Genomic DNA, 17659 nt, shown 5'->3' with positions numbered 1-17659 from the left:
TAATTACAGACTTTGTGGGAGACCGCAAGAATGGAACTTGCAGCTGTGAACTTACCATTTCTTTCTGAAACACAGCGCATTGCAAACATGCAATTAAAACAAACTGGAAGACGTGGGTTGAAATGACTAACATATAAGGACATCAGAGATCCAATTAACTAATGTTTCTCCTGGAGTTGAACCACACTTCATATGGTTACCTCCTGATACTTACCTCTTTGTGTGGCTCCATTGTAAAGATGTTAACTCACATTCGATTGAACTTTCCTCTCTTCTCCCTCTGTAGTTCCCGCTGCACCACTCCAACAACAACAACTTGCATTTTATAGCACCTTTAACGTAATATAATGTCCCATGGCACTTCACAGGAGCGTAATCAGGCAAAACGTGGCACCGAGCAACAAAAAGAGATAAAAGGAAAGAAAGGTGATCAAAAGCTTGGTCAAAGAGGTGGGCTTTAAGGAGCGTCTTAAAAGTGGAGAGAGATGTAGCGGCACAGGGAGGTTTAGGGAGGGAACTCCAGAGCTTGGGGCCTAGACGGCTGAAGGCATGGCCGCTAATGGTGGGGCGATTAAAATTGGGGATGTGCAAGAGGCCAGAATTGGAGGAACGTAGAGTTCCTCTGCCTCTGGTGGGGGAGTCCAGAATAAGAGGGCATAATCTTAAAATTAGAGCTGGGTCATTTAGGAGGGAAATCAGAAAGCTCTTTTTCACACAAAGAGCAGTGGAAATCTGGAACACCCAACAAGGCTGTGGATGCTGGGTCAATTGGAGCTTTCAAGACTGAGATCGATAGATTTTTAGGGATATGGAGCAAAGGCGGGTAAATGGAGTTGAGATACAGACCAGCCATGATCTAATTGAATGGTGGAACAGGCTAGAGGGGCTGAGTGGCCTGCTCCTGTTCCTGTGCCTCCTCTGACATTGCCGGCCCTGTCTGGGTGCATGGAGGCAATTAGGGTTGCAACCCAGCACAATCGGGTCTCACTATTTTCCATGACACTCAGCCAAACTCCCCCTGAAATTTCAGCAGGAGGACTGGCGGAATAACTGAGGTTGCTCAGTCCCCACTTACTTAAGTGCACGCTCTGTCTCGCTGTTTTCCCTAAGAGGGCGCCAACGGGGTGCAAATCAACTAGCGCCTGGGCGCAGCGCCGCTAACGCCGCCCGCAAAATTCAGCGGGAGGTTAGCGGCGGCGCTAACCACTTGCGCTGTGCGGCGCTACGCTGCCGGCGATGACATCGTCGCCGTGCACAGCGCCCCGCTTGCACCCCGGCTGTAACATTGGGTGGCGCCTCCCGACTTACCACCAGACGCTATGTCCACCAGGGTCAGGGAGCCTACCTGTAGCTGGGGCGGCGCTAGTTAAAGGGGAGGTGGCAGGCGGCCGTTTTTGTTGCTGGCCGCCTGCCAGCACCTGCCACCGTTGCTGTCCCCGGCCCCCGTGAAGTCCCCCGTGCTGACTGCTCTCCGTGAGCCCGGCACTCCTCTTGAGTGCCGGTCTCATTTGCCGGCACTCCCGATCCCTGGTGGCCCAGCTGCGCGCCGGGACGCACTTTGCCAGGCCCCTCCCCTTTAATAAGGGTGGGGAAGGCCTGCAGTACCGCATATGGCACTGCGGCACATAGTGCCACGATATTGGTTCGCAGCGCCCCAAGAAAGACGCGGGGCACTTCCAGTAGCGCCCCTCCTCCCTCTCGGGGCACTACCTGGGAAAATCAGCCGCGGGGCGCTCTTACTGCAATTATATAGGGCCCTGGTGAGACCATACCTGGAGCACTGTGTACTGTTTTGGTCTCCTTACCTAAGGAAGGATATACTTGTCATAGAGGGAGTGCAACAAAGATTCACCAGACTGGTTCCTGGGATGTGGGAATTGTCCTATGAGGAGAGATTGAGTAGACTAGGCCTATATTCTCTAGAGTTTAGAAGAATTAGAGGTGATCTCATTGAAACATACAAAATTCTTACAGGGCTTGACAGGGTAGACGCAGGGAGGATGTTTCCCCTGGCTGGGGAGTCTAGAACCAGGGGTCACAGTCTCAGAATAAGGGGTCGGCCATTTAGGACTGAGATGAGGAGAAATTTCTTCACTCAGAGAGTGGTGAATCTTTGGAATTCTCTACCCCAGAGGGCTGTGGAGGCTCAGTCGTTGAGTATATTCAAGACAGAGATCGATAGATTTTTGGATATTAAGGGAATCAAGGGATATGGGGATAGTGCAGGAAAGTGGAGTTGAGGTAGAAGATCAGCCATGATCTTATTGAATGGTGGAGCAGGCTCGAGGGGCCAAATGGCCTACTCCTGCTCCTATTTCTTATGTTAAGCTCTGGAATTCCCTCCCTAAACTTCCCTGCCTTTCTACTTCTGTCTCCTCCTTTAAGACGCTCCTTAAAACCTACCTCTTTGATCAAGCTTTTGGTCACCTGTCCTAATATCTCCTTATGTGGCTCGGACTCAATTTTTGTCTTGATTATGCTCCTGTGAAATGCCTTGGGACGTTTTACTACATTAAAGGCACTATATAAATGCAAATTGTTGCTGTTGTGATTTTCATTGGTCTGTTATGGGCTCTCCCCTTCCTGTGGTGCCCCAGGCTTGTGCCCAGTTGGTCTGTGCATTAATCCAACCCTGGATTAATATGTTAACACATTTTTTAAGTGAGATTTCTGACATAATCCAGTCTGCTCTTGGTGAGCTTCAAAACCCTTGAGGCCTGTGGTGTGTAAGCATGTCACACCCACTTCAAGGTTTCCAGAATTCTCATGTGGTGTGACACACAGGACACGCCAGTGTGATGCCTCCAGTATGCTGATTCTCGGTAATACACATGTACACAGCATTCTGTGGAGCATTAGGTTGCAGCCAAACAGCTCCATAAATGACAGCTGGTAAAACAGCTGCTTATACCTCTTTGGGTTACTGAAGCCAACGGCAGTCCGTCCTTCCATACCAGCCCTCACAATAAATCACAATGCTTTATGATAGGGGACCAGAATTGGAGATCCATGGAAATGGCTGGCTTTGTGTCGTGCAACAAGGGTAAAACAGACTGAGGCGAATTTTTTCCTCCTTATGTGTCACCCACTGGGCATCCTAGCATTCAGAGTGCTGAATATCATCCAGCAGCTGTTCCATCATCAAGCTGGATTTTTATCTGTCCTTCACACACACACCAAGAGGATGCAGAATTCCATAGTCAATAGGCAAGGATGACACCATGCTGTGTGTGTATGTGTTCCAGGACAATTGGCAATGTGCCTCCAGCAGTCTTCTTCTAGCTAAGGATCCCACAAGTTGTTGCCTTCACCTCTGCACTCATGTCAACATTTATGAGGGCAGAAGGGGTTGATTTATTCCAACTGCTCCAAGGACTGCATGATGCAATGATTTAGCACGCTGTCCCTTCACATCTGGGACTGAATCCATCGCAGGCTGATGTTATAGTCTCCCTCTGTCGTTCCCTCTGGTGAACGGAGCAGCCTCAGCCCAGTTCCTGCTAAAGCATGACAAGGGTGCAAAGGGGCAGTGTGCGCATTTCCTTAAGCCCCCATCGCACGAGTTCTTATCAATGGCGGTGTCTCACACAGGGTTGAAGAGATGCGTGTGCTGCGGTCTGGGACTGCCAGGGCGTCTTTTGGAACAGTGCAAGCAGTGAGAAAACAGGAGAGCCAAAAAACCTTTTGCCTTACTAGCGGTATTTTATGTAACACACAGGTGGATCCTGTGAAAACCCAGAGAACAACATTTGAATCCTGAATTATGCTTCAGATTTGTTTTGCCAGCCTGACAATGTGAGCACTCCAACTCAGGAACAAGGCACTGCAAATGGTCCTTTCAAACATAAATTATCAGTGAATATTCACAAGCTGTGTGCTTAATATATGGCAAGATAGCGCCACAATTACAATGCCTCCATACTTTGGTCAGTTTCCGACAGTACACAACAACACCTTGCATTTATATAGTGCCTTTAACGTAGTAAAAGATCCCAAGGCACTTCAAAGGAGTAAATGAGACAAAATTTGACAGCAAGCCACATAAAGAGATATTAGGGCAGTGTACAGATAACTGTAGCTGTAGTAAAGACAGCTGCTTTACGGTAGCTGTAGTAAAGACAGCTGCTTGACGGCAGTCGTATAAATAGGAAGCCATCTTGGCCATGCGGCAGTACTGCACGAGCTGGCACTGACTCAAGACCTAATAAAGAGTACTCTACGATATCTACTCGTAAGCCTCTTAATACTAAGATATAAGATAACATTACATGGTACCAGGATTTATAGAATGCACGATACGGGCATACCACAACAATGGAAGGGATAAAACCACCGACTAGCCTGCAACTTGAAGGAAATCTGGACGAAAATTGGTGCAAATTCAAACAACGTTTTCTTCTCTACTTCACAGCGATCGACGCCACGACTAGCTCTGGAAAACGTAAGGTAGCTTTGTTGCTAACAGTGGCTGGCTCGCAGGCAATCGAGCTGTATAATACATTTACGTTTGCAGCTGAAGGTGACAAAAATGATCTGGACAAGGTGATAGATTTGTTCGATAAATACTGCACACCTAAAAAGGATGAAACGTTCGAGAGATTTGTTTTTCGCTCCCGCGTGCAAAAGCAAGGAGAATCCTTTGAGGTTTTTCTGACAGACTTGAAAACAAAAGCACAAACATGTAACTTTGGAGACTTGAAGGAATCGATGATACGCGATCAGGTCGTTTTCGGAATACTTGACAAGAAGGTGAGGGAGAGAATGCTTAGGGACAATAACTTAACTTTGGATGCTGCAGTAAAAATGTCATGCTAGTGAACTCTCAGCCATGCACATGCAAACATTTGATGGGAGAACTACAGCAACGAGCGTGAGAGCGCAGGGACTGGACAACCTACCAGTGGATGTAGTACACAGAAGGGACACAAGAGGGTGCACAGAGTTCAGGACTATGACGCCATACGATTGCAGACGGTGCGGCAATAGACACGTGGCAAGACAATGTCTGGCTTATGGGAAGAACTGCGCAAAATGTAAAGGCAGGGATCACTTTGCTAAAATGTGCTTTTGGGAAGAGAAAACCGAAGGTAAAAAGACAGTGCATGCTATTGAGACTGAAGACACGGAATTGGAGACTTTGTATGTTGGAATGGTGCAAAATGACTTAAAACAGGGTAAAGATATGGAAAAGGAAGTACATTCCGTAGGACTAACGACTGAAGTTTGGATAGCCCCCTTGCTGGTAAATGGCACCATTGTTCCCTTCAAGCTAGATACAGGTGCTAAGGCAAACCTCATAAGCTGGAGTGATGCACGGAATCTCAAAGTGAGACCAAAAATACTGAAAAGACAGTGGCTTTGAAGGCATACAATGGACAAAGTATTGAAACAAAAGGAATGTTAAGGTAAAAAATCGCATTCACCCATTGACATTTGTTATAGTGCCTGAAGGACATGAGTCACTGTTGGGGGATAAGGCATGTGTGGATTTGGGCTTGGTAAAATGAGTCTATACTATTAATGAACTGAACTGTGTGCAGAGTGCCCCCCAAGACAGTACAAATATAAAGCATGATGCTATAACACACAAGTATGCAGATGTATTTCAGGGTTTCGGAGCACTGCCCTTTACATACTCCATCAAACTGAGAGATGATGCACAACCTGTGATTCACGCACCCAGGAGAGTTCCGGTGGCCCTCCGTGAGAAACTGCGGAAAGAGCTAGACCGCATGGAGGGACTAGGTGTCATAAAGACTGAGGAACCGACTGACTGGGTAAATTCCATGGTTTGCGTCAATTCAAAAAAGACTGATAAATTGCGTGTCTGCATGGATCCCAAGGACCTTAACGCTAATATAAAAAGAGAGCACTATCAAATCCCTAAGAGAGAGGAAATAGTCAGCGAAATGACAGGAGCAAAATTCTTCTCCAAGATGGACGCCTCGCATGGATTCTGGCAGCTGAAACTTGATGAAGAGAGTGCTAAGCTGTGCACCTTTAACACCCCGTTTGGTCGATACTCTTACCAGCACCTGCCCTTCGGCATTAGCTCTGCCCCAGAAATCTTCCACAGAGCAATGGAGCAAATCATCGAGGGCCTGGATGGTGTGCGGGTGTACGTGGATGATCTGGTAGTATGGGGCTCCACTCAGGGAGAGCACGACACCAGACTGGAAAAAACACTTCAGAGGATACGGCAGTATGGACTCAAACTAAATGGGCCAGAAATTCGTGAACGGGGCTTGCCGCGCGTGCAAGGTCCCGATTTGCACTTACCCGACGCGCCTGCCGATCACCTCCAGGGATGCCTGGAATTCGTGTTTCAAAAAGAAGAATCCCGGGCAGCGTATGACGTCACGCCGCCCAGGGGTGCAGCCAGCGCGAAGCCTGTAGCGCGCTGTGCAACTGAGACACGCCCCTTGAGGTCTCAGTTTAACAGGACACGCCCCCAATGTTTCTGCCAAGCTGCTAAGCATTTTTACATGCAAAGCAGCAGTTTAAATAGGTTTTTGGAAGTTTTTTGAAGATTTTGGTAACTTTTATAAACTTTTAAAAACGTTTACATTATTTTGAAGAATCTGAAGTAGTTTTAAACAGAATTAAAGCAATTTAAAGAGTTTTAAAAGCCCTAAAAGAATTTTTTAAATTCCATTTATTTATTTAGCAATGTCGTCATCATACGTGTCTTCACACTGTTCCCTTTGGGGAACTGTATGAAGTGGTGGAAGGATTTATGGCCATGATTAACGCTCATTCCGTGACCGTAACCATCTTTGAACCAGCCATTAGGGCGGTTAGTCCTATGGCGGGAGGGTTTTACGGGCTCCCACAAGCTATACAAGGAGGGGGGGCCACCCACACCCACGGACGCAAATATCCCACTGGATGTCAACCCAGAATTTAGAGCCGGAGCTCCGACTCCACTTGCCGGGACTGTCTGGAGCGGGGTTCGAAACCCTACCCTGATCTGGCCCAGCGGCGGGGATCCTACCGCTATGCCAAAGGCCCAATCCGATTAGCAACGTGAAATGGCTGGAATGAGCACAATTCACGGCATTAAAAGAACTCACAATTGAACTGATGATGACCTCAGCAATCTCCTCAAGGAGGTGGAGGCGCAGCGCCTGCTCATCATTGGTAATGAGAAGTCAAAGGCGCCGCAAAAAGGGCAGATGATAGCTTGGTCTTTCAAGTGGCAGCATAGGGCTCCAGTCACGGGGAGGGAAAAGGCGCAGGAAACGTATGGGTGTCACCTTTTGTGCGGAGTGGGCCTTTTGCGTAGCAGTAAGCATCCCCGCCGCTGGGCCAGAAGGAGTAGGGTTTCGCACCCCACTCCAGACAGTCCCGACAAGTGGAGTCGGAGCTCCAACTATAAATTCTGGGTGGACATCCAGCGGGATACTTGCGTCCGTGGGTGTGGGTGGCCCCCCCCCCCTCAGATGGGTTGTGGGAGCCCGTAAAACCCTCACGCCATAGGACTAACCACCCTAATGGCTGGTTCAAAGATGGTTACGGTTACGGAATGAGCGTTAATCACGGCCATAAATCCTTCCACCACTTCATACAGTTCCCGAAAGGGAACAGTGTGAGGATACGTACGACGATGACCTCCTGCGCAATGCACCTCCTTGGACCCTCAGTCGCAGATGCGAGGGGGCAAATCGTGCAATTGTTAAATTTTTCATTTTATTGACATGTAAAATGTTGGCCCAGTAATTCCCTTCCAAATGCGCGAGTACGGTCGGGGTACTTACGCGTCTGGCCGGAGGAAATGCCGGTTTTCAGCATGCACAGCGCATGCGGGGAAAACCGGCATTTCCTGTCCTCTGAACGAAGGGGTTCAGAGGCAGAACGCGTGCGCAGTAAAATTCGCCGCTTTCATTCATGCTTTCAGTGAGGTCAAGTCCTTACAACTTACACATGAAAAAAGCATGGGTACAGTTGCTCCAGAGGCTGCGGAGGAAGATATTTCTTATTGTGGAGCTTCTGAAAGTATGTATGTCTGTATATATTCCTTTGTGTGTTATGTATATATTCCTTTACTTATGTGTATGAATGTATTATTTAATTATGACTTTCAGAGAAAGTAACTTATTGAAAAATCATAATTAAAAACATACATTCATACACATAAGTAAAGGAATATAAAACATACATACATATACGTAAAGGAATATATGCGGACATACATACATAATTAATTATTACTGATGAAATATTTCTTTCTTAAAAGTGCTGGAAATGTTACATTACTCATTTTAGAACACTCATTTTCACATTCCATTCACACAGCTACAATTGCTCCTTCTACCTACCGTTCTGAAAACCTGTTTAAAAAAAAAAATTTAAACTTTAAAACTTACTTAAAATTTCTTAAAATAACTTCCCTCCCTTTCCCAAACAAAAATATTGCCTTTCAGAAGCTCCACGATAAAATATATCTTCCTCCGCAGCCTTGGAACAACTTTACACCTGCTTTTTTCAAGTGTAACTTGTAAGGACTTACCCTCACTGAATCCATGAATGAAATCTACAAAGTTCACTGCGCAAGCGCTGCCTGTGCAGTCGCACGCGCTATGCCTATGAACCCCTTCGTTCCGAGGACTGGAAATGCCGGCGTTCCCCGCATGCGCTGTGCATGCTGAACGCCGGCATTTCCAACGGCCAGATGCGTGAGTACCCCGACCGTACTCACGCATTTGGTCACGAATTTCTGGCCCATTAAAGACAAATGTCAGTTCAGCGTCAATGAAATCACATTCCTCGGGGACAAGATTTTTGCAGAAGGGATTCAGCCAGACAAGTCAAAGGTAAAGGCCATACCTGACATGGAAAAACCAAAGGACAAGAAAAGGGTTCAGCGGGCCCTTGGCATGGTTAATTACCCAGGGAAATTCATTCCAAATCTGGCAGTGAAAACCGCTCACTTGAGAAAACTGCTGCACCAAGAGACAGAGTTCCAATGGGGACATGAACATAAGAATGAATGGAAGGGGCTGCTACACATTCTAGCAAGTGAACCCCTACTGAAGTTCTTCTGCCCTGAAAAGAGGACAAAAGTGTCCACAGATGCCTCTAAGGATGGATTAGGGGCTGTCCTTCTACAGGAAGATGAAGGAGAATGGCGACCAGTGGCATATGTGTCACGCTCCATGGCGGCTACAGAGTGCCAGTATGCGTAAATAGAGGAGTGCCTGGGCTTGGCATTTGGGTGTGAAAATTTTCATACCTACATCTATGGACTTCCCAAGGTTATCCTAGAAACTGACCATATGCCACTGCTAGGGATCGCAAAAAAGAATCTGTGTGACATGTCATCTCGGATACAGCGCCTAATGATGAGACTACAATGTTATGATTTTGAGCTCACATATGTGCCAGGGACACAAATGTTCATAGCAAATACACTATCCAGGGCTGCGCCTTGTGCCGCACAAAACAGTGAAACAGAAGAGGATGTGGCCCTTCATGTGGATATGGTCTATGCAGCATTGCCCGCCTCACAGGAACAACTATCAAAGATAGCCACAGAGACATCAAAGGACCCTGTTCTGAGGAAAGTGATGAGAAATCTTCAAGAGGGTTGGAAGAAAGGGTCATGTAAACAATATCATCATATTCAGTCTGAGCTTTCTGTGGTCAATGGACTACTGCTTAAGTGTGACAGGATTGTAGTGCCCATCTCTATGCGACAGGATACATGAAGGGCACCTGGGTGTGGAAAAGTCAAAAAGGAGAGCACGTGAGGCACTCTACTGACCAAACATGAAATCTGATATTGACCAGATGATCAGTGAGTGTGCTACATGTCAGGAGTATCACTACAAGCAAACAAAAGAGCCCCTTATTACCACAGAGCTCCCATCACAACCTTGGGAAAAGGTAGGAACTGATATTTTTCACGATGAAGGAAAAGACTATTTGTTAGTTATTGGTTATTACTCTAATTATCCTGAGATTGCTCTCCTACCCAGCACCACGTCAAGAGCTGTGATAACTCACCTGAAGTCAATCTTTTCCAGGCAGGGCATCCCTCGAACTCTGGTCTCTGATAATGGCTCTCCCTATGCCAGTCATGAGTTTCAGTCGTTTGCTACAGAGTATGAGTTTAAGCATGTAACCGCCAGCCCGCTCTACCCTCAAGCCAATGGAAAAGCGGAGAAGGGGGTACAGATTGTGAAAAGACTATTAAAGAAAGCAGCACACAGCAACACTGACCCATATCTGGCCATGATGTCGTACAGGGCGGCCCTGCTGGAAAGTGGCAAGCCTCCAGCTGAGCTCTTACTGGGTCGCAAAATCCGTACTCGACTTCCCAGGCATGTCACACCTGATCACAGAGATGAGGTATGGGCAGACAAGGCCCGGGAACTTCAGCGGAAACAAAAAACGCTCCATGACCGCACAGCCACTGCACTAGTGCCTCTACAGGAGAAGGATGTAGTTCGCATTGAAGGGCCTGGGTCATGGAATCAAAGAGCCACCGTTCTACAACAGGTCACCCCCAGGTCATATAGTGTCATGACAGAAAATGGCAATGTGTATGGCAGAAACAGGAGGCACCTACTGAAAACCACCGAGACCTATCAGCCGCAGGAGGACAGAGAGGATGAGCTGATGATGGAAATCCAACAGAGTGACGAGGAGACGAGGGCAATGCCACAAAGTGATGAAGTACACAGGGGTGACAATGAGACAAGGGATCCGTGTGGTACAAACATGAACTTAATGGACACAACTAGGTTGGCCCAGCAAATACCCGCTCAGCTACGCAGGTCACAGCGCACCAGAAAGCCTGTCGTTAGACTCGACCTGTAGACAAGGGAAAGACTGTAAACAGCTAATGGACTTCTGGGTGTGGGTAGTGTTTATATGTACTGGCAGTTATTGCAAGGTATAGTTACACTGACAGTTTTTACATGTTGTTAATAGTAATTAATAGTAGTTACACTGACTGTTTTTATATGTTGTTAATATGTGTTCTATGTGTTATGTTATGTTATGGTGTTTACTGTTTATGTCATCGTTGAGGGGGAAAGATGTACAGATAACTGTAGCTGTAGTAAAGACAGCTGCTTTACGGTAGCTGTAGTAAAGACAGCTGCTTGACGGCAGTCGTATAAATAGGAAGCCATCTTGGCCATGTGGCAGTACTGCACGAGCTGGCACTGACTCAAGACCTAATAAAGAGTACTCTACGATATCTACTCATAAGCCTCTTAATACTAAGGTATAAGATAACATTACAGGCAGGAGACCAAAAGCTTGGTCAAAGAGATAGGTTTTAAGGAGCTTCTTGAAGGAGGAGAGAGGCGGAGAGTGACGGAGAGGTTTAGGGAGGGAATTCCATAGATTATAGTCTGGGCAGCTGAAGGCACGGCTGCCAATGAAGGGAGCAGGATGTTTAAAGCTACGCAGGTGTCCCGACGATTTGATACAAGTTCAAAGCTAAATTAGCAATTTCATTCAAAGAGGACCAAGAGGCTGGAGTGGGAAATGGGAATGTCAGACTGGTGCATTAGGTTGGTGGTCAGGCATTTCACTGGGCAGAGCAGAGGGTGGTTTACCCTGCATTTAACCCATGCCACACTTGAGCCCCCGAAGTCCCTGACGCTGATACTGGGAGCGTGCATGAGATGGAAAAAGTGCTCCATTCCCCTCTGGTGACATCCCTCAACTTGACAAGCAACACAATTATTACCAAAAACCTAGCAAGCACCTTAATGCTTTTCAAATCACAGAAAAACTTACATTTATATAGCACTTTATCACACTTCTTAGAAATACCTGACAATGCTTTACTTAGGATTAATTACAGGTGCACGATCCCTTATCCGAAACCCTTGGGGCCAGCTGTGTTTCGGAATTCGGAATTTTTCGGATTTCAGAACGGATAATAATAATGCTTATAAATGGACAAGAGGCAGCCGTCGGGTTTAACCTACAACTACACCTCTAGTAACCTGGCTAGGTACCAGATTACTATAAAGAATTGGTTAACAGCAATGTTTCCTCAAAGTTGCACACGGCCACGCATTAATCTACAAACTCCCGTGCAAGCTGCTCAAGCTTTTACACTGGAAATACCGAGAGACGCTCCACGAAAAAACTTTCGTTTTCAGAGCTTTTCGAATTTCGGAAGTGCGGATAAGGGATAGTTGACCTGTGCTTTGATGTGCAGCGACTGTTGCTATATAATATTTATCCCTTAATCAACATCACTAAAGCAATTGATCTGGTCATTGCTGTTTCTGGGAGCTTGCTGTGTGCAAATTGGCTGCTGTGTTTCCTATATTACAACAGTGACTATACTTCAAAAGTACTTCTGTGGCTGTAAAGCACTTTGGGATATCCTGAGGTCATAAAAGGGGCTATATAAATGCAAGTCTTTCTTTCCATTTACAGTGTTTGTGGGATAGAGCGCGACCTACTCAAAAAGCAAGGCTCTTGCTGCGACGATTTTCTAAACTGCGTCATGCTGTACTTATAAACAAACGAGCAGGAGGAGATGTGCTCTCTGATGTATGGACCTCTCGCCGCAGGTTCAAGAGGACCTGCGTAGGCCCAATCCGGGGCTCCGCATGACTCCAGCCCATTTGCCAAGGCACTTGGAGGTACTGCTCGACCCCTGCTAGCTTCAGAGAAGCAAGTGATCTAAAATAACCTTTGAGATTTTCTTTGACTAAAAGTCAAAAGTACCGTGCTGTGGAGTCACATTAACTCATACTGTCCTCTGCCAGGGTGAGACATGATGGAAATCATGGATAATAATATGCTTAATTATACTTGTCTGATTTGCCTCACTATCCTGAATGGCTGTAAAGGGAGAGACCGATACTGACTGATCTTCTCAGTCATCCCGTGTTCCTGTTGGTAAGGGACATCCAAGAGAAGGAACTTCACGGAGAATCCCTCTAACATAAATGGGGCCAGTGAGCACCAGGAGCATAGACAGATTGGGAGCACAGGCAGAGGAAGAACACAGGCGGAGGGGGAGGACAGGCGGAGGGGGAAGGACAGGCGGAGGGGGAAGGACAGGCAGAGGGGGAAGGACAGGCAGAGGGGGAAGGACAGGCAGAGGGGGAAGGACAGGCAGAGGGGGAAGGACAGGCAGAGGGGGGAGGACAGGCGGAGGGGGAGGACAGGTGGAAGGGGAAGGACAGGCGGAGGGGGAAGGACAGGCAGAGGGGGAAGGACAGGCGGAGGGGGAGGACAGGCGGAGGGGGAAGGACAGGCGGAGGGGGAAGGACAGGCGGAAGGGGAAGGACAGGCAGAGGGGGAAGGACAGGCAGAGGGGGGAGGACAGGCGGAGGGGGAGGACAGGTGGAAGGGGAAGGACAGGCGGAGGGGGAAGGACAGGCAGAGGGGGAAGGACAGGCGGAGGGGGAGGACAGGCGGAGGGGGAAGGACAGGCGGAGGGGGAAGGACAGGCGGAAGGGGAAGGACAGACGGAGGGGGAAGGACAGGCGGAGGGGGAAGGACAGGCGGAGGGGGAAGGACAGGCGGAGGGGGAAGGACAGGCGGAGGGGGAAGGACAGGCGGAGGGGGAAGGACAGGCGGAGGGGGAGGACAGGCGGAGGGGGAGGTCAGGCGGAGGGGGAGGACAGGCGGAGGGGGAAGGACAGGCGGAGGGGGAGGACAGGCGGAGGGGGAGGACAGGCGGAGGGGGAAGGACAGGCGGAGGGGGAAGGACAGGCGGAGGGGGAAGGACAGGCGGAGGGGGAAGGACAGGCGGAGGGGGAAGGACAGGCGGAGGGGGAAGGACAGGCGGAGGGGGAGGACAGGTGGAAGGGGAAGGACAGGCGGAGGGGGAAGGACAGGCAGAGGGGGAAGGACAGGCGGAGGGGGAGGACAGGCGGAGGGGGAAGGACAGGCGGAGGGGGAAGGACAGGCGGAAGGGGAAGGACAGGCAGAGGGGGAAGGACAGGCAGAGGGGGAAGGACAGGCAGAGGGGGGAGGACAGGCAGAGGGGGAGGACAGGTGGAAGGGGAAGGACAGGCGGAGGGGGAAGGACAGGCAGAGGGGGAAGGACAGGCGGAGGGGGAGGACAGGCGGAGGGGGAAGGACAGGCGGAGGGGGAAGGACAGGCGGAAGGGGAAGGACAGGCGGAGGGGGAAGGACAGGCGGAGGGGGAAGGACAGGTGGAGGGGGAAGGACAGGCGGAGGGGGAAGGACAGGCGGAGGGGGAGGACAGGCGGAGGGGGAGGACAGGCGGAGGGGGAGGACAGGCGGAGGGGGGAGGACAGGCGGAGGGGGAAGGACAGGCGGAGGGGGAGGACAGGCGGAGGGGAGGACAGGCGGAGGGGGAAGGACAGGCGGAGGGGGAAGGACAGGCGGAGGGGGAAGGACAGGCGGAGGGGGAAGGACAGGCGGAGGGGGAAGGACAGGCGGAGGGGGAAGGACAGGCGGAGGGGGAAGGACAGGCGGAGGGGGAGGACAGGCTGAGGGGGAGGACAGGCAGAGGGGGAGGACAGGCAGAGAGGGAAGGACAGGCAGAGGGGGAGGACAGGCAGAGGGGGAGGACAGGCAGAGGGGGAGGACAGGCAGAGGAGGAGGACAGGCGGAGGGGGAGGACAGGCTGAGGGGGAAGGACAGGCTGAGGGGGAAGGACAGGCAGAGGGGGAGGACAGGCAGAGGGGGAGGACAGGCAGAGGGGAAGGACAGGCAGAGGGGGAGGACAGGCAGAGGGGGAGGACAGGCAGAGGGGGAGGACAGGCAGAGGGGGAAGGACAGGCAGAGGGGAGGACAGGCAGAGGGGGAGGACAGGCAGAGGGGAGGACAGGCAGAGGGGGAGTACAGGCTGAGGGGGAGGACAGGCGGAGGGGGAAGGACAGGCGGAGGGGGAAGGACAGGCAGAGGGGGAGGACAGGTAGAGGGGGAGGACAGGCAGAGGGGGAGGACAGGCAGAGGGGGAGGACAGGCTGAGGGGGAGGACAAGGAAGGACAGGCGGAGGGGGAAGGACAGGCGGAGGGGGAAGGACAGGCAGAAGGGGAAGGACAGGCGGAGGGGGAGGACAGGCGGAGGGGGAGGACAGGCGGAGGGGGAGGACAGGCGGAGGGGGAGGACAGGCTGAGGGGGAAGGACAGGCGGAGGGGGAAGGACAGGTGGAGGGGGAAGGACAAGCAGAGGGGGAAGGACAGGCGGAGGGGGAGGACAGGCGGAGGGGGAGGACAGGCGGAGGGGGAGGACAGGTGGACGGGGAGGACAGGCTGAGGGGGAGGATAGGCTGAGGGGGAGGACAGGCAGAGGGGGAGGACAGGCAGAGGGGGAGGACAGGCAGAGGGGAAGGACAGGCAGAGGGGGAGGACAGGCAGAGGGGGAGGACAGGCAGAGGGGGAGGACAGGCAGAGGGGGAAGGACAGGCAGAGGGGGAGGACAGGCAGAGGGGGAGGACAGGCAGAGGGGGAGGACAGGCAGAGGGGGAGTACAGGCTGAGGGGGAGGACAGGCGGAGGGGGAAGGACAGGCAGAAGGGGAAGGACAGGCGGAGGGGGAGGACAGGCGGAGGGGGAGGACAGGCGGAGGGGGAGGACAGGCAGAGGGGGAGGACAGGCTGAGGGGGAAGGACAGGCGGAGGGGGAAGGACAGGTGGAGGGGGAAGGACAAGCAGAGGGGGAAGGACAGGCGGAGGGGGAGGACAGGCGGAGGGGGAGGACAGGTGGACGGGGAGGACAGGCTGAGGGGGAGGACAGGCTGAGGGGGAGGACAGGCAGAGGGGGAGGACAGGCAGAGGGAAGACCAGGCAGAGGGAAGACCAGGCAGAGGGAAGACCAGGCAGAGGGGGAAGAACAGGCAGAGGGGGAAGAACAGGCAGAGGGGGAAGAACAGGCAGAGGGGGAAGAACAGGCAGAGGGGGAAGAACAGGCAGAGGGGGAAGAACAGGCAGAGGGGGAAGAACAGGCAGAGGGGGAAGACAGGCAGAGGGGGAGCACAGGCAGAGGGGGAAGGACAGGCAGAGGGGGAGCACAGGCAGAGGGGAGCACAGGCAGAGTGAGCACAGGCAGAGTGAGCACAGGTTGCAAAGGCTCTTTGATATGGATGTTATTACTAGACAGCCAAGCTTAGATTATGCAATTAGATAACTACAGTTTCACAGACCTACCAAAAGGTGAAGACATTATAGAAGGTATGTGTGGAGAATGGAAATGTTGAGCTAGCCCATGCTGGGGAGGACACATCATGGCTATTCTAGCTGGAGATTGTCTACTACAGCGGCTAAACTGCCAAATAGTTCTTTATTAAGGCGTTAGCTCCAGAACTGGCTGAACACCATCCATTGAATAATCTACAGTTTAGTTATGACGCTGACATTTTTGTCTGGACTTTATGGATTCGAACGTTAGTCTTTCAGTTCTGGGGCTCGGTTCAAGTTTAACCAAGCACACATTCTGATGGGTGGGGTAGTGAGTTGGACACCGTCCTTTCCCTTCTGGAATCTGGATTCAAAAAATTCTAAGCTAAGAATCCTGTGTATTCAGACAATCTCAACTCTGTTCCCTGCAGGACACGAGGCCAAAGCATAGGACTGTAAATAATTTGGTGATGAGTGAGTAACGTCACTCAGAGCTTGTAGCGACACGGAACATGGGGAATGGAAAATATCGCATCATGTCCTGAGCTTGACATCAAAGCATATTGTGCAGATGATGTACAAGGAGCGTTGCATTACACTTAATCTGTCAATGGGTGGAGTGGGGAGATCTCAGTCTGCATGACCAGGGTGCTCCGACCCCATAACCTTGTTCCACTTCGTATGTGTCTGCACCTCTGTTGAGCAATTTTTCAGAGCAATCACTCAGTCTGCACTGGAGGTTCAAGACACTCAGGGCATGTCCGCAAATACTGGCTCTGGACAGCCCAAGCACTCCCTGATGCCAACCCTAAGTGCCCTAATCCAGCTGTGTCAACTTTCACTTGTCACCAATCTCATGCAATTTATTAGTTGCAAAAACCATACTGGTATTTTTGTGCAAGGACAAGGTGGGCACTTGTTAGAAGAACTAAGTATTACTGCAGCTTTCTGATTTTAACAGATTTTATCATCTGTGGCTGCAGGGCCTGCCAATATAAACATTCCTGAAATGGCACACAGTCCCACACACACTTCCACCCCAGCAAGCACACTCTCTCTGCAACCACAGGGTCATCCTCGGCCACGCTTACTCACCAATCATTGCCGAGGCCATCCGCTGCCGAGGGTCGTACGGGCACTTCCCTTTGCCACACTCTGTCTGTTCGTGGTGTAGCATCAGCTGCTCATCCTGCAGGGGTGGATGGGGTGGGGGGAGGGGCATGGGAGGGGAGAAAGAATGAATAGAGAGTCAACCACAATAGCATAAACCAGCATCAAAGCAACACTCCAACCCCCCAAAAAAAGCATCTCTCAATATCCCGTGGAGAGGGTTGCAGCTGCCAGGTTCACACAGAGTGCAATGACTATGGCTATTTGCGAAAGCAGAGCAAGGAAACTCATATCACGCGAGGGTCGAGGTTGGCGCTCTTCCTGCATCTACGTTTAACGCACTTGAACCAAATCCCTCTCTCTACCATTTCACCACAGATCCAGGTGAACGTGTGTGTTAACTAGCACAGAGAGGAATTTGGTACAAGCACATTCGGCTTTAGTCTGAGACCAGTGCTGACCAGGATTTGTACC

General features: G+C 50.7%; 1 protein-coding gene across 2 annotated transcripts in view; it reads right to left on the bottom strand.

Annotated features, from left to right (window-relative positions):
* The window catches only part of sema3h (sema domain, immunoglobulin domain (Ig), short basic domain, secreted, (semaphorin) 3H), a 326254-nt gene that overhangs the window by 163878 nt on the left and 144717 nt on the right, over positions 1–17659 (bottom strand). For both annotated transcript variants that reach the window (XM_086001357.1, XM_086001356.1), the window contains exon 5: positions 17171–17264. In XM_086001357.1, the coding sequence (XP_085857483.1) occupies positions 17171–17264 (94 nt within the window). The remainder of the gene's footprint in view (positions 1–17170; positions 17265–17659) is intronic.

This window comes from Somniosus microcephalus, chromosome 11 (assembly GCF_052327205.1).
Source record: "Somniosus microcephalus isolate GS21.2 chromosome 11, FLI_Smic_1.0, whole genome shotgun sequence".
Taxonomy (NCBI): Eukaryota; Metazoa; Chordata; class Chondrichthyes; order Squaliformes; family Somniosidae; genus Somniosus; species Somniosus microcephalus.
Note: the sequence above shows the minus strand (reverse complement) of the source record. Positions and strands in the feature narration are given on the sequence as shown.